The sequence below is a fragment of the Ascaphus truei genome, chromosome 5, assembly GCF_040206685.1.
Source record: "Ascaphus truei isolate aAscTru1 chromosome 5, aAscTru1.hap1, whole genome shotgun sequence".
Classification (NCBI taxonomy): Eukaryota; Metazoa; Chordata; class Amphibia; order Anura; family Ascaphidae; genus Ascaphus; species Ascaphus truei.
In genome coordinates, this window is record NC_134487.1 from 115482688 (window position 1) to 115507891 (window position 25204).

The window sequence follows — 25204 nt, forward strand, 5'->3', positions numbered from 1 at the left end:
TCTTTTAAAGCTCTTCCTGACTATTCAGACCAGGCTGATTAGCTTAATTAGTTAACAGATGAACAGCCATTCCAAGGAGGATTAACTCTCTGTGCTGCAAAAGTCCTATAGCTGCCCTATTCAGCCCCTCGAGGACAGCGATGGCATCACAATATATATATTGTGATGCCATCGCTGTCCTCGAGGGGCTGAATAGGGCAGCTATAGGACTTTTGCAGCACAGAGAGTTAATCCTCCTTGGAATGGCTGTTCATCTGTTAACTAATTAAGCTAATCAGCCTGGTCTGAATAGTCAGGAAGAGCTTTAAAAGACTGATAGCTGGCCTGCAAAGAGAGACTCTTTTTTCCCCAGAGAAGGGGGGGAGACAGGAGTGCTCTCCAGCTGCGGAAGCTGGTTAAATAAGCTGGTAAAGAGTGAGAGACACTGCTGAGAGTCATGCTGAAGCAGTGGTGGCTGGTTACATAGGACCTACGGGAGTTTCTGTGAGCTCACGTGGGGCTGAGTTCCCTAAGGAAGAAAAGGAGGAGAGCTCCTGCTGAAGCGGTGACGTCTGCTCCATAAAGACTAAAGATAAGCAAAACCCCTATTGTATGCAAAGACTGTGCTACATTGGTGTATATGCCGGGGCATGTTTTAGCTGGGAACCAGTATAGTTGGCCAGCGGTCTTTAGAGAGGACTGAAGGAAAGTGAGTTACTTTCTCTAACGGTAATAGGATTTGATATTATTATTTGGTTTTCTTAAAGGGATGGTGGGCCCGTTGTTTGATTTAATCCCTGTAAATAAACCCCTGCTTAGAAAATACAGTGTTTCCAGCCTTAAATTGGGACAAAAGAGACTGCAACATGGTGTGGGGATCACAATATATATACACATACACACACACACACACACACACACCCACAGTGGAGAGAAGAAAATTGTGAACCCTTTGGAATTTGCACATAAAATGTTATTAGATCTTAATCTAAATCCTAATAATAAATAACCTGATCAAACAACTAACACAAAGACATGATACTTTTTCAATATTTATTTAACCACAAATTATTTCATATTCAATATCCATGTGTTAAAAAGTATGTGAACCTTTAGATTGAGTACCTGGTGGCACCCCCTTGAGCAGCAATGACTTCAACTAAGCGTTTTCTGAAACTGCTGGTCTGTCACTCCCATTGGTTTTGACCCATTGCTCCTAACAGAACTATTTCAACTCATTGACATTTGAGGACTTCCTTGCATGGACATCTCACTTCAGGTCCTGCCACAACATTTCAATGGGGTTTAGGTTCAGACTTTAACTAGGCCTATTTCGCTTCAGCTCACGGACGAATGGCCTGACATTCTCCTCTAGAATGGTTGTGTCAATGATGGCAAACATCCAGGTCCTGAAGCAGCAAAGCAACCCCAAACCATCACACTCCCACCACCATGCTTGACAGTTGGGACAAGGTTCTTCTGTTCGAATACAGTTTCATTTTTTGACAAACAAAACATTTCTCAATGAGGCCAAAAAGTTCTACCTTTCACTCGTCTGTCCAGAGAACATTGTTCCAGGAGTCTTGTGGATTATCTATGTGCTCTTTGGCCAACTTCAGATGGACAAAAATGTTCTTTTAGAGAGAAGTGGTTTCCTCCTAGCCATGTATGTATGTATGTCTTTATTAATATAGCATCATTAATGTACATAGCGCTTCACAGTAGTAATACACGTGACAATCATATAAATCACAAATAATACAAATAACTGGTCATGGCAATAAGTGCTTCAGACATAAAAGTAAAATTTCAGAAGGCGTTCCTGCTCCGAAGAGTTTACAATCTAATTGTACTTCCATAATTCCATGAACACCATTCTTTTTCTGATAGTTGAATCATGAGTTCTCATATTTGCTGTGGTGAGAGTTGCCTGCAGATCCTTGGATGTAACTTCCTGGATGATTTTTTGGTTTGTTCTGGAGAGATTTTGGTAGGACAACCGCTCCTGGGTAGAGTAACTGTGGTCTTGAACTTTTTCCATTTGTAGCCTATATGTCTGACAGGAGTGGTGAAGCACAAAATCCCTAGAAATGGTTTTGTAACCTTTTCCAGACTGATGAGCATCAATAATTGCTTTTCTGAGTTCCTCAGAGATTTCTTTTGATCTTGGAATGATGTTTCCACACACCTGTATGGTAAAGACCATACTCACAAAGTTTCTTATGTTTTTATAGGACTAGCTGAGAGACCCGGCGTTGCCCGGGATGTACACCCCTTCACAACTCCGTTCCCCTTCTCAGCTCCCCCCCCCCCCTTCTTCACAGCTCCAGCCTCCCCCCCCCTCCATCACAGCTGCAGTGTCCCCTCCCTGCCCCCCACATCACTCTCCCCCCCATGGTCCCCACATCACTCTCCCCCCCCTGGCCCCCACATCACTGTCACCGCCATGCACATCACATCACTTCTCCCCCTTTGCACCTCACATGATTTCCCCCCCCCCTTGCACCTCACATGAGTCTCCCCCCTTGCACGTGATATCACTGTACACTCCCTTGCACCTCACATTAGTGCCCCCCCTGCATGTCCCCATAGCCCCCACCACACAGATTGTCTGCCATACACACACACACAGTCACACACACATGCACTGTCACACAGACACAGTGTCTCACACACAGTGTCTCACACACTGTGAGATACACACAAAGTGTGACACACACATACACACTGAGACACACACAGAGTGTCACACATGAGTAAGAGGCACAAGTTTGGAGGCGAGTGCCGGTGGGGAGAGGAGGGGGATTGGGGGGAGGAAAGGTGGTGCAAGTGCCCCCCACCAGACGCCCCAGGGGACAGTCAGCCACGCCGAGACCGCCATTGCCCCCTGCTCCCCCTCCCTTCCCCCCCGCTGACATGTACCGGTTGGTGGTTGGTGACAGTTGGCTGCGCGTGGCGGGAGGTGATGGCGGAGCAGCGGAGGGTGAGGGGGGGTCGTGTTGGGGGTTGAGGGGGCAGCGCTCGGTACCTAAGGTGCTGCTTGTGTCAGGAGTTGATGGCTCCTGTCGGGAGTTGATGGAGGAGCAGAGGAGGGTGTGCGGAGGTGAAGTGTAGTCCGCAGGGGAGGAATCTGCGCTGGGGTGAATCTGCGCTGGGGCTAGTTTGTGAGAGGAGGCGGGATCATGCTGCTGTGATGCATCCCAAAGCTCAGTGAATGTTTAAAGAGTGTGGCAGTTGGGTATGTGATGTCATAGAACCACGCAGGCCAATGAGAGGCGTGCGGGGGCGGGGCCACGGACCAATCAGATTGCCCAGAGGCACAGCAAATATACAACGTTTTCAGTTTTATATATATATATAGATAGATATAGATAGATATAGATAGATGGGGCCTTCCAAACTCACACTTGAAAATCTTCAAAATGATTGAAACACCTGATTCTAATTATCCCTTTAATTTAGATAATAAAACCAGGGTTTCACATACCCGGACTCTTAATTACTCATTGTTTGTCTAATTCATATATAATTTTGTTTCAAAAGACATGGAATTGGTTAATATAAACCCTATAGATATTTAATTTACGACTTGTTTTGATTAAGGAGGTTATCATAGAAAAACTATGGAATTTCTGTAATTATCATTTGGGTTCACAAACTTTTTCTCGCCACTCTACATTATGTAATTGGACAATGTTCAGAAAAAACAGGTCCCCTTTTTATTTTTGTCATACCCTGCAGAAAAACCATAACATTTTCATTAATATTTGAGCAATTATATGTCTCTCCCCGTAGATTTATACATTTAAGAATTATTTGATAATGTAATAAATATTCTTTGGGATTGGTGACGGCATGATAACCGCATCAAGTGCATAGTTACAAAATGGTGTTTAGCAAAGAAGATAAGTACGTTATACAGTGCTTGAGAGCAAGAATTATGGTCCAAAATACTTACATAAAATGTCTCTTGATAAAAGATGGTTACTAGGAGGACTGAAAAAACGAATTTGTAAACAACGTATCTTTCAGGAGTGGGAGCAGCTGGATCAATACGTTATTGATTATGCCATCAGACAGTGGCGTGCTCGTCTTAGGTTGTGCATTTCAGCAGAAGGAGGACATTTTGAATGCACACTTTGAACTCAAATTTATAGTAATCTTAGTGCTTCAGATTAGATTACAACAGTTTAATACATTTACGAACTACAAAGGAAAAAAAAACAATTTCTACACAAACATATTACATAGCAGATCACGTTGTCCATCAAGTTCAAACTACTGTATGCTAAATTTGGACGACAGATACGTATTCTATATTTGTATTTACAGTACAGTATATTGATCCAGAGAAAGGCAAACAAAAAACCCCAGTGAAATATCATCCAATGATCTCATAAGGGTAAAAAAATAAATCCGTTACTGACTCCAAATAAATCCCTTCCTGACTCCATGGATCAACATTCTTCCTATGTTTACTTATTTGGTATATTCCTGTATACCCTTCCTTTCTAAAAAGATGTTCAACCTTTTTTGAAGCTATCTATTGTATCTGCCATCACAGTCTCAATGGGCGACAAATTCCACATTTTAACTGCCCTTACTACAGTATAAAGAACCTTACCCTCCAACCTTAAGGGATGACCCCATGTTATTTGTACTGCCCTTATATATAGATTAGTTCTTTTGAAAGCTACTTGTATTGTCCCCGAATATATTTGGATATAGTTATATCACCTCTTAGACACTTTTTTTTTTCAAATGAAAACCAATCAAATTTAGCTAGCCTCTCTTCATAAATCAGATTTTTCCATCCCCTTTTGTAATTTGGTAGCTTTTCTCTGCATGTTTTCACACATACAGTATGTATATTTATTTACATAGCACTTCACAGCAGTAATACAAGTGACATAATAATATAACATAATGGGAATAAGAGCTTCAGACAAAGTAATATTAGGAAAACAAGTCCTTGCCCCAAAGAGCTTACAATCTAAGTGGTATGTAGAGAGAACTTACAGAGACAGTAGGAAGGTGTTCTGGTAAGTGTGTTTTCTGGGGGTCAAGGTCAATTCATATGAATGTACAGTATCAGCCACTGGAGCTACCCATCTGCTTTGTTAAAGAGTTGTGTTTTAAGGAAGGTCTTAAAAGGTGAAGAGAGCGGGTGCTCGTAGGATATTGAGGGGAAGGGCATTCCAGAGGTGTGGAGCAGTGAGTAAGAGGGTATAGGTGGGAGAGGACTTTAGACTGTAGACAGGAGACATCCTTGAGCAAAATGCAAGAGTCGGGCAGGTATATAACGAGAAATTAGGGTGAAGATGGAAGGAGGGGCAGAGAAGTGTATACACTTAAATTATGAGAATTTAGATTTTAGCATGAGAGAAGTGAAGACAGATTTAGGAAAGAGTAAAGTGATTCTGGCAGCAGCGTTTAGGATAGATTGTAAAGGAGACAGGTGAGAGGCAGGAAGGCCGGACATTAGAAAGTTATAATAGTCAAGAAGGGAGAGAATAAGGGCCTGCATTAGACTTTTAGCAGTAGGACAACAGAGGAAAGGGCATATCTTTGCTATGTTGCTGAGGGAAAAAATGATAGTTGTTTTTATCAACATTGTGAATGTGAGAGAGGAGTCAAATGTGACATCCAGGCAGCTTGCTTTTGATACTGTGTGTACAATAGTGCTGTCAACACTAATATAGAAGGGGGCAGAAGGGCCAGGCATGGTAGTCATTATTAGGAGCTCCTTCATTGGCATGCTTAGTTGAATCAGCAGAGGGCAATCCAGAATGATATAGCGGAGAGACATTCAGATTTTGGTTTGTAAAGCAGGTGTAAGGTCAGGGGATGAAGGGTACATTTTTGTGTCATCAGCGTAGAGAGGATATTTGAACCCAAGAGATGTGAAAAGGTCACCTAGAGAGCGTGTGTAAATAGAAGATGTCCAAGAACAGAGCCCTTGGGGTAGGCACACAGAAATATCAACGGAGGAGGTGTTGACAAACGAGACACTGAAAGTACGATGGGAGAGGTACATAACAGCAACTCCAAGAAAGAGCTCTGTTACGGACACCAAGAGTACAGGAAGGAGAAACGGGTGGTCCATAGTAACAGAGGCTGCAGAGAGGTTGAGTAATATGAGCACAGTGCAATGACCTTTGTCTTTGGCAGCATGGAGGTCATTAGTTATTGTGGTGAGGGCTGTTCGTGGCATGAGCAGTGCAGAAGCCAGATTGTAGAGGATCTAGGAGAGAAAAGGAGGTAAGAGAATGGAGCAGGCTTGAGAATACAAGGCGTTCAAGAAGTTTAAAGGCAAAAGGCAGTAGGGAGACAAATCGATAGAGACAGGAAGGGTCAAGCTAGCTTTTGTGAGTAAATGTATAACTGTTACATGCTTGAAGAAAATGGGAAAGGTACAAGAGAGGAGGGAGAAGTTGAAAATATGTGTGAGTGTGGGAATTAGAGTAGTAGCAAGAGGTTTGAGGTCAAGAGGGCAGATGTTAGAGGGAAAAGAGGAGATCAGTAGCGACATGCTTGCTGATGCGTGCGGAGGCTGAGAATCTTCCCAGAGACCGGCAAGTTTGAAATTTGCCGCTCGGGGAAGCGGAGGAGTGGTCACGTGATCGCTCCCATCCAATGGGTCTGCAGCCGGTCCGGCATTGTAACTACCAGACAAGACAGAGGCAGCACAGAGGTGTGTGTATGTGTGTGCGCGTGTGTGTGTGTGTGTGTGCATGTGCATGTGTGTGTGCGTGCATGTGTGTCTGTATGTATGTGTGTGTGTGTGTGCATGTGTGTGTGCATGTGCGTGTGTGCATATCTGTCTGTGTCTGTGTGTGTGGGTGTCTGTGTGTGTGTGTGTGTCTGTGTCTGTGTCTGTGTGTGTGCGTGTGCGAGAATATTTATCAAAGTTGCACAATATTAATAAATAATTTATTCTCACAACATGTCTTTTTTTTTAAATGTTTAAAATATTATATAATATACACACACACACACAGGTTCCCCAGTGACACACAAACACACAGACCACTTCAAAGTGACACACACACACACACTGACAGCTACCAAGTGACACACACACAGTGATATCCGCCTCCCAAGCGCGCTTGCTGTCTCCTCTGCCAGGACAGCAAAAAGCTCCTGGTAGAGCGAGCGGCAGCAAGCAAGAGCGAGCAGCAGCACCTAAGTGCTTACTATGTCCCAGGCCTTAGAAAGAGGAGATGTAGGATATGAGGAAAATAAAGAGAGGATGTCTTGGCGAATGGAATCCACCTTTGTCTTGAAATAGTTAGCAAAGTTCTGAGGTGAAATGGAGGAAGATAAACAGGTAACAGACGGTGGTCTGAGTAGCAAGTCAAGGACAGAGATGAGGCAGTGTTGGTTAGACTTGTGAGTGTTGATTAGTGAAGAAAATTAGGTTTGTTTAGCCTGGAAGAGGGCAGAGTTGAAACAGGATAGGACAAATTTGCCGTGAAGGAAGTCTGCGAGAGTATAACATTTCCTCCAGAGGCGTTCAGAGGAACGAGTGCAGGAGTGGAGTATGTACTGTATGGCAATTTAGCCAGGGTCTGGAGTTTTAAGATCGACAGCGTCAGAGAGAAAGAGGGGCATGTAGATAAAGAGAGGATAATATGGCAGGGCTGTAGTTCATGACCAGGTTGATAGACTATGAATTCATGACTCACTTAAAATTATCTTGTAGAGACTGACATAATATTTATTCAGTGTGCAGCTAGAAAGTAGATATTTTGACTTCCTTCCTACTCTAATACAGATGTAAGCATGGTCTTTTTTACTTTTTAAGTCTTTTTTTTTATAGCGATTCAACAGTCTTAGGCCTATACATACTAAATGGTGCTGGACACTGCCTTCAGCCCTAACTTGGCAAAAGCATGACAAAGAATATAACAGTCTAATTATGATAAAAAGATTGAATGAACGCCATATTTCTCACTGATTTTGTTGTACAATCTGCAAAATATTTCAAAGTAGTTTTTGAGAACATTGATTATTTGGTGTGCCTAAAATAGCACAATATAAGTATTGAGCCTCTCCAAGTGTGAGCAGGAATGGAGTGTTGCGGGCAACATAATATTTGATGGATTTTAGTTTATATCCTATATACATAACTAAATAGCATCTAGCATAATATAGCAGCGAAGAGAACTGCTCAATCTGTGAAACTCTCTCTGTATAGCTCCCTAGCCATTAATCTGATAGTGTGGCATGTTTCATACTAACATACCACGTGATCAGCTAATGACTAGGGAGCTTTACGCATTGTGAGTTTCAGAGCTAGTTTCAGTCCTCATCAGCTACTATGTTCTTTGTGTTACTTCCCATGCAGAACTAGCTTGCACTGCAACCATTTTGAGCAATCAAAGACAGTTTTTTTTCCCCCTCTTCATTTTTTTTATATACAGGTTTGAAGCAGTGGGTCTCCGGAGCTGAACCCTATTAATTTCAGCTCTGCGGATCCTCTGCTTCCGGAGATACAGACCTCCGAAGGGGGTACCGGTTTCTCTGCAGTTTTCAGCTTCCTCGTCACATGAGCCAACAGGAAGCCGCACATGTCAAGGCTTCCTATTTGCCTGCAGAGCCCGGGAGCTTTGAAAAGCAGCCACATAGTGAATCCTGGAATGGCTACTGGCACCCCCTACAGAGATGCCTACAGAAACAGGGGGTCCCTAGAGCTGAAATCAATGGGGTTTAGCTTCGGTGACCCCATGCTTCAATCCTGTATTTAGCAAAAGGAAGAAAAAAAAACGGCTTAGATTGCTTCTTTAAAACGTCTGTGTAGCAATAGACTGCGCTTATAGTGCCGGCGATGCGACGTCACTTCAAAACAAATGCATTGAATCTGCAGCATGCGCTTATAGTAGGCGCGACGGAGCAACGTGAATCTATGTAGTCAGTAGAATTTGATTTTTACAGAGATGGTCTCATCATGTGACAGGCTGTAACCAATCAGATAGCTTCTGATTCAGGGAGAGGGGGAATGTGTCTGTCTTTGAGTGCAGGGAGAGGGGGGATGTGTCTGTGTTTGAGTGCAGGGAGAGGGGGGATGTGTGATTGTGTGTGGGGGGGGGGGGTTGTGTGTGAGATCCGGGCTGCCAACAGAAATCATGGGGCCCAGGACAAATGAAAGGAGCAGCCCCCCCTACCCATAGCGCACCTACCTCGGAAATAGCGCGTAACTTTTACTTAACCCCCCAATACATATAAAAACACACCCCACCCCCCATTACATCTAAAAATATATCCCACTCCCCCCCAATACATGTACAAATATACCCCACTCCACCCAATACATCTACAAATATACCCCAAACCCCCAATACATCTACAAATATACCACACTCCCCCCTAATACATCTACAAATATACCCCACTCCCCCCCAATACATCTACAAATATACCCCACTCCCCCCCAATACATCTACAAATATACCCCACTCTCTCCCAATACATCTACAAATATACCCCACTCCCCCCAATACATATATAAAATACACCACCAATACGTAAGGCTTACCTTGGGGATTATCTCATGTCTGGCCGGTGGCTGCAGAGGGGGAGGAGGGGGGGGGGGGCGGTGTGGTGGTTGTGGGGGCCGGTGGCTGGCGGGGGCCTTGCGGCTGGCGGGACTGCGGGGGGGCAGGCAGTGGCCCGACTGTGGGGGCGGTGGTGGGGGCCCAGCAGCTGGCGGGACTGTGGGGGCGGTGGTGGGGGCCCAGCAGCTGGCGGGACTGTGGGGGGCCGGCGGCTGGCAGAACTGCGGGGGGCTGGAGGTGGCAGGGGCCCGGCTGCAGGTCACAGCAGTTGCAGGCACCTCTCAGTCCCACAATGGTTGCTTGCGCCCGCGCCGGGCCTCCCGCTCACGCCGGCGCACCGGAAGCTTAGCCCAGCTGGTGATGTTACCAGTCACCACCGGCGAAAGTTATATTTCGCCGGGCGTCGTCGTCGCGGGTTTCCTGCCACTTGATTGATTCAAGGGCAGTCACTTGAGGCGACAGCTCTTGAAAAATCTAATTTTGCCGGCTACCATTTTTCGTGACGGCGACGTTGCTCCGTCGCATTGTCGCCGTCGCGCTTACTATAAGCGCACGCAGCGGTGGCAATGCATTTGTTTTCGGGTGACGTCACGTCGCCGGCACTATAAGCGCGGCCTTACTCTTCATTCAGCATCGAGCTGTTTTAACAGTCTGACATGAATAATGTTGCATTAATGTAGAGCAACTGCTGACATTTTAATACAATGCATAGTACATGTGATGGATGGGGTAGCAAGCCTTCATAATAAAGGTGAAGTCCGGCTAGCTACCCCTAAAACCGTGGGTTCCCGGCGGCTAATCAGCCCTATAAGCCGGGGACATTGTGTGTTTTGACACTGTGTTTTAGGTGTAAACCTGGGACTTCAGGAGCAGGGCTTTAATAGTTGATATTGGGGAGCAAAAGTGAATAAAATATGTAGGGACCATGTTATCAGATGTCCCATAAATTTTCCCGCAAATAGTGTCTGATTTGCAGGTACGCATATGCATTCTTATCCCGTTATGTTTTCCAATAAAATATTGTTTGCCCCCGCCAGCGAGTTCTCAAAACTTGGTTTTAAAACTTGGCTGAGGCCAAGTTTTACAGTCCAAGTTCTTGAGCCCAAGTTTTAGAAAAGAAATCTACTTTTAAAATGTGTATTCATCTCTATGGAGGCAGTCTCTGTAATTTGATTAGTCGAGATGCCTGCATAGAGATGGCGGATCAAAGTAGAGGATGTAAGTCGAGAGGTGCAAGGTCCAAGACAAGGGCTCCTCACAGGGGAGACTCGTTGTTCTCCTAGACTCTGTGAGCCTACCCAGTGGAGAGGTATGGTTCTGGCAAGGGGAAGCCGTTGCTCATAGGCACGGTTCCCATCAGCCAGTACGAATTTCCCGCTCGCCGGCTACCTGAGCCCATTAACACTCCCCCTAATTTGACGCATGCAGCAAGCCGAGCCCCCAGCTTATGACTGGCTGCTACAGTTACAATCTGTTCTCTGATTGGCCGCGAGTCCCTCTTCCATGTTAAACATAGGACACCGAGGTCTATGTAAGGGGACTGTACGATCAGAGAACTAGACTATTCCTAGGCTTGGTGAAGAGCTGGCGGGCTTTTCAAAAGTGCTTCGCTTGAAATAGCAAAGCACTGGCATTGAGGTGACGGGAAAGTCTAGCCTAGCTGAGGACAAGTTCTAGAGACGCGGCCAAGTTTTATAGTCGTGGCCAAGTTCTACAAATCAACAAAGACCCGGCCAGCGGAGAAAGTCAGGTATCTATCTCGTAGATAGTACCGTGGTGTTCCTGGACGTGCAGCGGACATGGTAAGCCTTCCTGAAGCAGAGACTCCCCACAGACCCCCAGTTAAGCATGTATTACCTGTATTTTGTGTTCCACTGTGTGCCTGCTGGTTTTACCAGAATAAACCCCATTTTATTCCACTACTGTGTCCTACCTAGTCTTTGATTCCGGAAGGTAAATGTGTTAAAAGTTCTGGTCTCCCGTGACAGTTCATAAAGTCTAAGATAGAGACACAGAAATTACTCTAATTTCCTAACTGCATGAAAGGGAAAGGCGAGCAAGGTGGTCACCTTGGGCCCCACGCTCCCTCTTCCTGATGGTGCCGGGACACAACTTCCACCCCAGGAATGACAGGAATGCTTCTCACCCCGAGGTGAGAGAAGTTTTGTTTTTTTGGAGAGGGGGCTTCTTACCTTCTCCGGAGCGGCCCTCCTCTGTAGCATCGCATTGACCAACATCAAATGGCGCTGTAACGTCATATGATGACGCATTGTCATGGCAACGTGACGTCACATGCCAACGTTACGTCATGAGGCCTCGATGCAGCCGGAGGGCTGCTCTACAAGGTAAGTACCTTTAACTTTTTACAGAAGGGGTCCCACTGTCAGTGTGCAGCCTTGGGCTAAGGCTGGGATACAAATGTTTCAAATAATAATATAAAGAAAAAGGCGCAATAGTCTGTAAGTTTGTTCACAGGTGAAGTTACTTGCTTAAAAGCAGATGTCATGATATGTCAGTTTCAAAGATATCACAGTAAATAGTGCATTTTCATAAAATATTTACACACAATTATAACTAATTTATAGTCAAAATGTATTTATTTCCACAGTTATAGCATTAAGCCTTTGTCCATCAATATAAATGTTCAAAGAAATCCTCTCGGAAATGATTCACATCATTAAGTTGATCTGAAGTTCACAGGAGCTTTGGGAGTTCCCTGGGAGGCTATTAACAGGACCAGGCATAAATATCTTTAATTGAACTTTGATTTTGCTTTTGAAGACATCAATGTTGCGTAATACTTGTAAAATAAAGGTTTGGGTTTATAGCAGCAGAAGAGGAACTGCAATTTTTTTTTATGAGCAAGCAATATTACCCATCCTCTCTAACCACTTTAGTACCAATTATATTAATGAACCAATAAATTTTACCCGCAAAACGTTTTGACTCACTGTTTGCTCATTTATATTTTGAAGTAAAATGGCCAGTGATCATTACTCAAATGTAGGCGTGGGACATACTGGAGTTATTGTTTGCAATCTACAGTACAGCACAGACTAGTTGTTGTTCTCATCTAGCCATTTGCCCAGCTTGCTTTCATGAGACTGATAAAAACTACAGAGTGCCACCTTATTCACTAACCTTTAGATCAGCGGTGCGCAAACTGGGGGGTGGGAGATTGTCTGCAGGGGGCGCGGGGTTTAAAGAGATCACTCATGCATCCCGAAGGCACTTAAATTAAGTGCCGGGGAAGCATCGAAGGCCTCTGTAAACTGCACTTACCTTGCTCCTGGAGTTGCTTGCTCCACTTACCTTGCTCCTGGCAATGTGACGTCATGACGCCGACACCGGCGCCAACGTAAGAGGGGGGCACGAAGAGAGGGGAAGAGCCAGCATGGGGGCGCAAGGAAAAAAGATTGTGCTCCTCTGCTTTAGATGAGTAGTAAGGTTGCAATAGTTATATTCCCCACTCCAGATGCCATCAACTTGCTATCATTCTAGTTCAGGCAAATTGAGTTTGAATGAATAGATGAGCAATACACACAATTCTGCTGCCTAAACCAGGGATTCTCAACTTCAGTCCTCAAGGTCCCCTCAACAGGTCACGTTTTAAGGATATCACTGCTTTAGCACAGATGGCTCAATAAGAGGCTAACTGTTTGAGCCACCTGTGCTGAAGCAGGGACTGATTGACCCACTTGTGCTGAGGCAGGGATATCCACATTTTTTTGCTGTTGGGGGTCTTGAGGACTGGAGGTGAGAACCCCTGGCCTAGACTATTTTGGGAAATGTCAAAAAAATGAGGCGCAGTAATGATATTTGATACATATTTTGCAATCTGACAGGTAATGTCTAAGCGTTAACAAAATCAGCCTCTTCATATACAGTAGCTCTTTTTACTTGGCAATAATAATTACGCTTTAAAATGCAAATACACAGATTAGCAGTCTGTATCCTGCTCAATGAGAAGTTGCTGATGCAGCACAGAACGTTGAAATTAGATTCTGCAGTAGGCACTTCTCTGTACAGATCCACCTCAAGACCATTAACTGCCAATGCTGTCATGAATTGCTTACAGGAAACTGGCCAAGGCTATTATTGATGGTTTGGCATAGTCGTAAAATGCATTTCATGACCATGATCTATTAACTCCTAAGCTAAAAGTGATTTTTGAAGTCTAAATCTTAAAAGGATTTAATTTAACGAAATCAGTTAACTCTAAATAGGAGTTAGTTGCCATTTTTGTGTAAGCTATCTGTTGATTGCAATGGTACTCATTACTAATAATTAGTATAAGGCTACGCTTATAGTGACGGCGACGTCAGGCTGCGGTCGCTGGAAAAATGAAATAGAGATGACTTCCAGCGATCGCGACCAAGCCGTCGTGTCGCGCTTACTATAAGCACACGCGACTGCGGCAATGCATTTGTTTTGACTCAACGTCTCTGTCGCCAGCACAATAAGCGCTGCCTAAGGCTGCGTCCCCGCTGGCGCTGACAGCGCTCATGCTTGAGAGCGGTGACATCACCAACTCTTAAAGCATGAGCGCCTGGTGTCCTGTCTAATTTTGCAAGCGGGAGCGGGGGGCATAGATCGGTGCTATTTGTGTGTGTTTGTGTGTGTGTGTGTGCATGTATGGCTGTGTGTGTGTGTGGCTGTTTTCTGTGTGTGTCAATCTAAAAAATGTTGTCTCTCCAAGCGCCGAGCGTACGGGCCTGTGCCGCGTTAGTGGGCTGATTCACACTCACAGAAGAGAACGCGTCAAGCTCTGAGCACTAAGTGTGCACAGCGCCAGTGGGGATGCAGTCTAAGGCCTCGGCCAGGGTGGCGCTGGGTGGGCACGCTCACGCTGGCCGCGATGAAACACATTGAGGCAATGTGTGTGGCCAGTGTGAGCAAGCGCCTGCACCCGCTCGGTGCTTAGCTGCTTGCAGAGCAAGCAAATTTGAATTTGCCGCTCACAATGCCCAATGAGGGTGAACCAGCTCCGTGACGTCGTGGCCGTGCCCCCAGGTGAGTGCGCACCTAGCCGGCCACAAATCGCCCGGCTGAGCAGGGTGTAGCGCACGAGCGCCAGCGCACCCGCTCCTTGCCTAGCCACAGCCCAAGAGAAGCATCAGGCACCACTGTTAAATCCTCTCTTTCAATTTATTTCATAACTAATGTTTTGGACCCACATTAAATAATAGTTTATTTTTCTGCACATTAAAAAAAAGGCCTCTGCTAGGTCAAACCATACAGTATGTGAATATGCAATACATTGAAAGAAAGCAAATCAAGTGGTGCTTTGTGCTTCTCTTACACACAAGTTTCTTCTGGGTATTCACATGTTCCCTCCTTTTGGAGCACTTACAACACTTGAGTAAACTTAAAAGTTTATTTTTGACAAAATGCCACCTACAGTTATAATCATTACTAAGGACACATTTGTGAAAATAATGGATATCAATGTAAAATAATATTTACAATGATTTCTGGAAATCATTCCGATTTTGTTTGCATAACAGAATAACACATTTTGGAGCCATATTGTCCCTACAGAAGATTTTGATGTGATACAGATGAAACTCCCATTAACGTGAAATAACGCACAAAAGAATGTGGGTAATATCGTATGTGTTACGGAGATAATGAGCACTTTACCATTTTTTTTCAGTTATGCTTGCAGAACGACCGTTAACACATCACATTACGTTAACAGGAGCTCTAACATCTGCTACATCTGTATTTAACCATAATAATTACATTCTATGCCCTTTTTACAACACAGATATGACAAAAAGACTACCCTATACTTTTTAATTGTCTGAATTCACAAGTTAGCCATTTGAATTCTTCCAGAAAGCATAATCACAAGCAATGATAATTAAACATCAATTAACTGATCTTTAACTCAAGTCACTATTTTAAAACCATATTTTTCCCTGAGCTACAGAGCATGTATGGGTGGATGGGTGTCTTTCCTGCAATTACAGTAAGAAATTTGCCTGCAACAATTTGAAAGTCCGGTGTGTAAAATTCTTCCAAATATAGTCAATTTCAACATCTGTGTCATTTGCAGAAGGTTACGTAAAACAAAGGAAGGAAACATAGTGCCTGAATACATAGCGCTGTTGTGTGCATATGCAGTGAATGGTTCATACACTACAACCACGTATAAGCACATAAGGTGATGAAAATGGTCACTGAACTTGCATAATAAATATTTTTTTTTTATCACATTAAAATATGACAAATGTACTGTATGACACTTTTTTTTTGTCCTGTCAAGGAAATGTTTTTGTTTTTAGGATACACAATTTCTAGGTGTTGCATTAGTCACAGTTTCCAGTAGAACCAAATCGTAATAAACAGTGACACGTTTCAAAGGTTAAAAGTAGGTAATTGATGCCTTTAAATACAAAGGAAATATCCAAAAATACAAAAAGTATGATCGAGCACTCAAAAGTTAAAATAAAAAAAAACTCACTTGACACCAATCTTTGCGCCACCGACATTTTCACAAAAGCTAATTAGTGCAGATGACTCCCCTAATTATGCATCAGATCCTTTCCCCCCTTAGCCGATGCATGGCTGTTTCAAGTGTTATGGTCGTGTGATCTATTAGTCTCATTCAGAATGAGATTTGTTTCACATTCGTGCACGCATCACCTGTGATTCCTCTTCTGTGGCCTATGTACTAAAATGCCCCAGAGGCCATCTTTAGATTGGGAAAACTAATAGACCACTTACAAAATGCTTTTTGGAGCATAAATAAAGAGTTTCTGAGGGGGAAGACCCCACAACTTTAGTACAACAGTCTCTTTAAAACACAACGCTTCAGCTATGCGAATTACTGGATTCTTACCATTTATTTATAACGCGCAAACATATTTCGTAGCGCTGTACAATAGGCTGGGAGGAAGAAAAAACAATAAGTAACAAACATATATTGTTACAGTAGGTTGTTACAGTAGGTAAGGAGGGCCCTGCCCTAAGCAGCTTACATTCTATAAGGAATGGTCAGTGGAAACATAAGGTAACAGGGGGGTACATATGGTACAGGGGGATGAGAAGGTTGTTGTGTTTCTGATAGCTGCGTATTAATTGAAGGAGTGGGATTATTCAAAGGTAGAGCAGTGAGTGCAGGATGTGTGAAGATGGAAATGCTTCGATATGCATCTGAAATACTTTACCCAACCTATAATCGAGCACCTGTAACAGCAGTGAACGTCAGAAAACGGTGACATCCTTTGATTTCTTTTATATATAATACTTTTAGGTGTTCTTTTATGTATATTTCCTGTCGATACTTATTACTGGGATCTGTTTTAGTTGTACATCTCGTAAATGTTCACTGCTTTCTGTGGATTTTATTGCATATCTGTTATTGTTTATCATTGCTAGGGAACGGGACCTGCTTTGTTGGGGGCGCTTGGCGTGGTTGGCTCTGCTCTATCCCAGTGCACCATTGTAGCCGGCTGGCTTGGCTTCATACTCGCGCCAAAGTGACATGATCTTTGGGGCCTCATGTGTGTGGTGGACATGGAGATGTGGCTTGGTGCGCTTTCCTCCGTCGCCCACGTCACGATCCCTATGGTACACCGGGTCCCGTTTGCTGGTATGATTGATAAGGGTATAAATTAGGGTTATTTTGTATTCTGTGCCCAGCCTTTAAAATTGTTATTGTACTTTAAATAGAAAGAGGCAAGTTATTTTTGAAGGCTTAGGGTTGGTTCTACTGCATTATCTTACTTCCAGACTTTCAAAACCAACTAAAAAACTGCTTGTACAGTACCTGTCTGGTTTGGTTTAAAAAAAAAGTATACATTACATGGTTTAAACCAATTATTTAAGGTGAATATTTACCTTTAAATTGAATGTTGGGCTCAGGCATACCAAAACTAGTGGAAGGCGAATGTGTCAAAATTCGGGCCGCCAACTCTTCTATTTCCAACTTTTCTATTCCAACTTTTCTATTTCTTAGCAACCAACCTCGCACTGATGAGACCCAAAAGGTCGAAACAGCTATCTGTGAGTAGGTTTACTGGCTATGCACATTGTAAACCCAGACTGTGTTGAAAAGCTGTGAAATGCGGCATACATAAGCTCATAGGGGTCCATGTCAAAATAGATGTGAAGTAAAGCATGACACACTGTGCTTATTTGCATGTCATTACCCAGAATCCCTCGCTGCAGTGGAAGCGATAATGGGGAAAGAGAGGGTTGCAAACCTGTCTAAGATGCAAATGCACCACAAGTGGTATTTTTATTCACTATTTCTTTTCAAACCGCAAAGATTTCCTTGAACCTTTTTGTTATTCAAAAACCATGCAAATGATTCAAATCCGCCTACGCCCATATTTTGCCATTGACATTTTTTTTTAAAAAGATTATTTCACTTTAGCTTTCAGTTTTTACATTATCAAATTTTGTTTACAAAAAATATAGAGGCAACTTTTTAAGGACTTGGACGAATTGGCGTAAAGAGAATTGTGAAGAAACGCTACACAGTACATTAGAAATCCGGCAAAAGGTTTGCTTAACTCTAACCATAAAAAGAAGTTTTTATTTTTCATTTTATTTAAATTGATAAAAGGTTATGGGAGGTGAGAAAGTATGCAAAAAGAAACAAGGAAACAAGGAGTTCCAAGTATAGAGGGATAAGGCAAGAGAGTTATAGAAGGGGAGGTAGGGTCAAGGGTGTTATTTTTGGGGATAGGTCGGACAATGGTATGCTTAAAAAGAGATGGAAACGTGCCAGAAAAAAGAGTTGAATTAAAGATATGAGTGAGGCTGGGGCCCTTTCTCTGTAACTATCAAAAAAGAGTTAAAGGTAGAAGGAGAATTAGGAAGGTGTTGTGTACGGTGGTGAAATTAGATTTTTATTCGGTCACAAACCTTGCAAGCCTTCCTCCCCCCCCCCCCCCACCTACTTGTTCACAACTCCTCGCTCCCAATCCCCTTTATTCCCCCCCCCCCCCGGCTGTCTTGCGCTTTCCCCCTCACTATACCCCCTCTCTTCACTCTTCCACTCCCTCACCTGCCCCCTCTCGCTCCCTCACCTGCCCCGCTCTTATGTACAGCGCTCTCCTCACACACTGTCCCCCCCTCTCCGTATCACTCAATGACTCCTCTCTCACTCAATACTCCCTCCCCACACAGAATCCCCTCTCCCACATACACAATTACATATGATCCCCCCGATACCCATACAATTCCCCTCCACAATAACACTCCAAGCAATAAACACACTAATACCCCCCACAATATAATACCCCACACAATACAACACCCCCACAAAATGTACACAATATAATGCCCCCTAAAACACACAATATACACATTATCCCCCTCCCCCAACAAAATACAAACAATACACACAGACACACAATTACCTTGGGGAAGTTGGGCCCAGCATCCGGTGCGTACCAGCGGGAATGAAAACCCGCAGCGGCTGGGTAGAACTCACTGTCTGCACCTCCCTCTGTTTCCCCAAATCTCCCCATACACAGCTGGCTCTGGTCAGTGATGTAGGATGCCCTAAAATGGGCAGAACAATATATGGGCATCCACGTCACTGACTGGAGCTGGCTCTGTTGGGGATATACGCGGAGATGCAGGAAAAGGAAGGAGGTGCAGAGTCGCAGGAAGATGCAGGGAAACCGAGGGAGATGTGGAGATAGACGCAGGGAATTGAAGGGAGGCGCGGAGAGAGACCCTCAGACATCAAGGAGATGGAGAGAGAGGCCGGGAGATTTATATCCCCTCTAAGTCATATTGGTATGCAGTACTGGCACTTATTGCTTTACCGGTACTGCGTATAGGATCGGATCGTCCTACTTTCACCACTGGTGTGTAAGGGATGGTGGGGATTTCTCTGCAGATTGCTTCCACATTGCCCTTTAAATTAATAGGACATTCTTGTGGTGTAGTGTAAGACTGAAGACGGGAGTCAAAGACAGAGAAGAGGTGGTGTGGGCTAGATTTGTGCCTGTCTATTTCAGAAATAAAACAGTTCTGTTTGGCAAGAAAAAGAGAAGAGTTAAAGCATGTTGAGAGGAATTTGTAAGGTGTGTGACTTACTCCAGAGACATTTCAGCAGAAAAGTATTAATTTATATTTATTTTGGAGCCATGGAGCTTATTGCCTTAAACACATTTATCAGAAAAACAGCACAAAACAGCCATGCTTAAGATCTAAAACATTTTTTTTTGTACATAATTTAAGATTCTTTGAAAGTTTTAATTGCTACCTTTTTTAAGAACTACCAAAGTGTATTTATTTGATAAAAAAAAGTAATATCGGAAAACCCCAAGACACACTGAAGAAGGAATATTAGGAATGTAAAGATTATTGGGTCATCTTTACAAACTATTTCTTTAAGGAAAATGGGTTCTATAGCAGCAACAAGCCATGAAGTTTTAGTAGCCAACGTCTCAATTGCAGATTCATATCTTATTTATCTTTTAATTGATGTTTGAGCACATTCCCATGTCTTAGACAGGTCTGCAACCAGGGCTTTCACCATTATCACCTACTGTAGCATAAAGTGCTTCCACTGCAGCACGAGATTCTGGGAAATGACATACAAATGAGCACACTGTGTAACCTTTTGTCTGAAAACCAGGGTTGCAGACCTGTCTAAGACAGTGATCTTTTTATTTGCTATATGGTGAAGGTTTCTTGTCGACTTTTTCACCCACCATAACTTAAAATGTTTATGATATATATATATATTTTTTTTTACAAACAATACAACTGTGTAAAGCAGGATATCCTCAATTACCCAACAGAAAAGGAAGGCGATTCAGTGCTATAATAAGAGATCAAAAGGCAATCCTATTAAAATGATTTGAGGACCTCACAAAGTTTTAATGGTTAGGCTATGCTGTTTTTTTTTTGTTGCAAACCTTTCAGCAATCCAGTTAGCATGGAATTTAGTAATCACAGCCAATTTTCATTGTGTTTTACTTCTTCAGCGAACATGCACATAGTAACATTATAAACCCTAATTTCTGTTTATATAAAAGCAATCCATTTAAAAGCCTGTAACCTGATCACAAAACAAGCCTAACACAGTGATTACAAAGAAGGAAGTCATCCAATACATGAGGGGTTCAATTAAACCAGGGATCGTCCGAGGAATTGTTTTTGTCAAATTAATCATATTCCTACATCATGAAAATTGGTATTTTGTTTTTACATATTGCCGAGTTTTTCCCCCCAAATAGCATATTGGCTAATTGCTAAAGAATGTAAATTGATGCATGCTGTTAGATATATATATATATATATATATATATATATATATTTATATAAAAAAAAATATATATATATACTGTATATATTGTATTGTATGTCTTTATTTATGTAGCGCTTCACAGTAGTAATACATGTGGTAATCAAATAAATAACAGAGCATGGGAATAAGTGTTTTAGACATAAAAGTAACATTAAGGAAGAGGAGTCCCTGCCCCGAGGAGCTTACAGTCTAATTGGTAGGTAGGGAGAACGTACAGAGACAGAAGGAGGGAGTTCTGGTAAGTGCATCTGCAGGGGGCCAAACTTTATGTATCATGTGTTCAGAATATCCACAGTGCTATTCATATGCATCTTTAAGCAAGTGTGTCTTAAGGTGGGTCTTAAAGGTGGATAGAGAGGGTGCTAGTCGGGTGCTGAGGGGAAGGGCATTCCAGAGGTGTGGGGCAGTCACTGAAAAAGGTTTAAGGAGGGAGAGGGCTTTAGATAAAAAGAGGGTAGAAAGAAGACATCCATGAGAAGAACGCAAGAGTCTGGATGGTGCATAACGAGAAATTAGGGCTGAGATGTAAGGAGGGGCAGAAGAGTGTAAAGCTTTAAAAGTGAGGAGAAGAATGGAGTGTGAGATGCGGGATTTGATCGGAAGCCAGGAGAGGGATTTCATGAGGGGAGATGCTGAGACAGATCTAGGAAAGAGTAGCGTGACTCTGGCAGCAGCGTTTAGGATAGATTGTAGGGGAGACAGGTGAGAGGCAGGAAGGCCGGACAGCAGGAGGTTACAGTAATCAAGACGGGAGAATGAGGGCCTGAGTCAGAGTTTTAGCAGTCGAGCAACAGAGGAAAGGGCGTATCTTTGTTATATTGCGGAGGAAAAAGCGACAGGTTTTAGAAATGTTTTGAATTTGAGGGGCGAATGTGAGAGAGGAGTCGAGTGTGACCCCTAGGCAGCGTGCTTGGGCTACTGGTTGAATGATCGTAGTTCCAACAGTAATGTGGAAGTAGGTAGTAGGGCCAGGTTTGGGAGGAAGTATGAGGAGCTCTGTTTTAGCCATGTTGAGTTTAAGGCGGCGGAGGGCCATCCAGGATGATATAGCAGAGAGACATTCAGAAACTTTGGTTTGTACAGCAGGTGTAAGGTCGGGTGTTGAAAAGTATATTTGTGTGTCGTCAGCATAGAGGTGATAATTAAACCCAAAAGATGTTATTAGGTCACCTAGAGAGAGTGTGTACAGAGAAAAGAGAAGAGGTCCCAGGACAGAGCCCTGGGGTACCCCCACGGAGAGATCAATAGAGGAGGAGGAGGTGTTAGCAGAAGAGACACTGAAAGTACGATGGGAGAGGTAGGATGAGATCCAGGATAGAGCTTTGTTCCGAATACCAAGAGTATGGAGAATGTGAAAAAGAAGAGGGTGGTCCACAGTGTCAAATGCTGCAGAGAGGTCAAGTAATATGAGCAGAGTGTAATGACCTCTGTCTTTGGCAGCATGGAGGTCGTCAGTTATTTTAGTTAGGGCTGTTTCCGTAGAGTGAGCAGTGCGGAAGCCAGATTGTAGAGGGTCTAGGAGAGAATAGGTGTTGAGAAAATGGAGCAAGCGAGAGAATACAAGACGTTCAAAGAGTTTAGAGGCAAAAGGCAGGAGGGAGACAGGTCGATAGTTAGAAAGACAGGTAGGGTCAAGCTTGCTGTTTTTGAGTAATGGTATGGCTGTTGCATATTTGAAGGAGGATGGAAAGGTTCCAGAGCAGAGGGAGGAGTTAAAAATGTGTGTGAGTGTAGGGATTATAGTAGGAGCAAGAGGTTTTAGGAGATGGGAGGGAATGGGGTCAAGAGGGCAAGTGGTAGAGGGAGAAGAGGCGATCGACAGCGACACATCCTCCTCTGAGACCGTGGCAAAAGAGTCAAGGAAGGCAGGAGTAGAGTTAGGAAGAGGTGTAGGATGGGAGGAAGAGACAGAGGGGATGTATAGACAGACGGCGCAGAGATAAGCAATACAGAAAATATGAGTACTAATGTATAAATAAAGCTGATAAAGTCCTGTTTTTGAAAATATATCCCAATGAAGTGTGAGCCTGTGAATAACAGAAAGAGACACATATGGTCAAGTATTGATAAAAAAAAAGGGTGTATTGCGCAACAGATGCAGGCTACTTACGGTGTAGCAAAATGGCAGTGTGGGTATTTGCCTCCACACGGGCAATCAGACGAGTATTTGTCTGATTGCCCATGTGGTGGCAAACACCCACACTATTATTCACAGGATCGCACTTCATTGGGATATATTTTCAAAACCAGGACTTTATCAGCTTTATTTGTACATTAGTACTCATATTTTCTGTAATATGTATCTCTGCGCCACCTGTCTATATTTGTCTATGTTCTATATTTTGATCTTTGTGTGGGGTCTGAGACATTGCGACCAGATTGAGAACGTCACAATACATGAACAACCAAACAAAGCATATAAACGCACAGAATTACCAAAACGGACACACAAATCCCCAAAAATGTCTATTATAAAGACAAAATGTCATTAATTATCTATGCAGATAGTGTCAAAAGACATCCCATTTGCATTCATTCTCGAAACAAAATATCTAGCTGACACGATTTGTCTAACCATCATGAGGGATAAGATGTTGAGGTTTAGCTAGCGAGGGTGTGAGGGAAGAGTATGGAGGAGGAAGTGGGATAAAGAGTACACTATAGTAATCTCCCTGTCTCTTTATGTAACCCTAATATAGTTGATCCCTTCAATTCGTGGTGAGAGGACCCAGGCCCATCAACAGCAGGCTACAGCCGGTACTGTTATCCTAAGCCAGATGGGTTTCGGGTCCGGTCCCCTGACATTAAGGCAGTTATTTGCAGTGGGCCCGCTACAGAAAGTGTCCAATCTGAACCCACCTGTGGGACTTGTGAACTGCAGCCCACTGAGGAAAATCACATCTTCCCACGTCTCCTGCTCCTCTCAGGCTGTTGACAAATCGGTCAGTGTGGGGTCATAGAGCATGCAGGAGATACAGAAACTGATGAAGGTGAGAGGGAGAGATGGTGGAAAGACAAATAAAGGGAAGAAGAAAAAAGAAAGGAAGAGAGAAAGATTAACGAAAAATTGTGGAAGGTGAAAGAAAAAGAGAAATACAGGAGGGAAAACAGTGAAAGGTATAGGAGAAAAAGAGACTTACACGAGAGGGGGGGGGGGGGGAAGAGACCTGTAATTGGAATAAAAAAAAGAAAAGAAAAAAGTAATGATGGAAAAAAAGAATGATAAAGATGAGAAGGAAGAAGAAAACAAGAAAAATAAATTATGTGGCATGAAGGCTGGTAGAGAAGCATGGAAATTAAAGAGAGAATGGCATGAAGGGGAAAAGAAGCGACACACGAGGGCAGAAAAAAATACAGAGAAATACGTGAGAAAAATAAAAAGATGAGGGCAGAAGAGATGGACAACGGCCTTGGAGGAAGAGATGGAGAACGGCCCTGGAGGAAGAGATGGAGAACGGCCCTGGAGGAAGAGATGGAGAACGGCAGTGAAGGAAGATATGGAGAATGGCAGTGAAGGAAGAGATGGAGAATGGCAGTGATGGAAGAGATGGAGAATGGCAGTGAAGGAAGAGATGGAGAATGGCAGTGAAGGAAGAGATGGAGAATGGCAGTGAAGGAAGAGATGGAGAATGGCAGTGCAGGAAGAGATGGAGAATGGCAGTGATGGAAGACATCGAGAATGGCAGTGAAGGAAGAGATGGAGAATGGCAGTGAAGGAAGAGATGGAGAATGGCAGTGAAGGAAGAGATGGAGAATGGCAGTGATGGAAGAGATGGAGAATGGCAGTGGAGGAAGAGATGGAAAATAGCAGTGAAGGAAGAGATGGAGAATGGCAGTGAAGGAAGAGATGGAGAATGGCAGTGAAGGAAGAGATGGAGAATGGCAGTGGAGGAAGAGATGGAGAATGGCAGTGAAGGAAGAGATGGAGAATGGCAGTGAAGGAAGAGATGGAGAATGGCAGTGATGGAAGAGATGGAGAATGGCAGTGAAGGAAGAGATGGAGAATGGCAGTGATGGAAGAGATGGAGAATGGCAGTGGAGGAAGAGATGGAGAATGGCAGTGAAGGAAGAGATGGAGAATGGCAGTGAAGGAAGAGATGGAGAATGGCAGTGAAGGAAGAGATGGAGAATAGCAGTGAAGGAAGAGATGGAGAATGGCAGTGAAGGAAGAGATGGAGAATGGCAGTGAAGGAAGAGATGGAGAATGGCAGTGGAGGAAGAGATGGAGAATGGCAGTGAAGGAAGAGATGGAGAATCGCAGTGGAGGAAGAAATGGAGAATGGCAGTGAAGGAAGAGATGGAGAATGGCAGTGGAGGAAGAGATGGAGAATGGCAGTGAAGGAAGAGATGGAGAATGGCAGTGAAGGAAGAGATGGAGAATGGC

At 43.6% G+C, this 25204-nt stretch overlaps 1 protein-coding gene across 3 annotated transcripts in view; it reads right to left on the reverse strand.

Annotated features, from left to right (window-relative positions):
* The window catches only part of TMTC2 (transmembrane O-mannosyltransferase targeting cadherins 2), a 374233-nt gene that overhangs the window by 6567 nt on the left and 342462 nt on the right, over window positions 1-25204 (reverse strand). Inside the window, exon 8 of one of the 3 annotated variants that reach the window (XM_075600494.1) lies at window positions 4310-6223. The exons of 1 other annotated variant lie outside the window; for it this stretch is intronic. In XM_075600494.1, the coding sequence (XP_075456609.1) occupies window positions 5789-6223 (435 nt within the window). In that variant the 3' untranslated portion in view covers window positions 4310-5788. Of the gene's footprint in view, window positions 1-4309; window positions 6224-25204 lie in introns of those variants that run through there. One more of the 3 variants, XM_075600492.1, reaches the window with a different exon arrangement.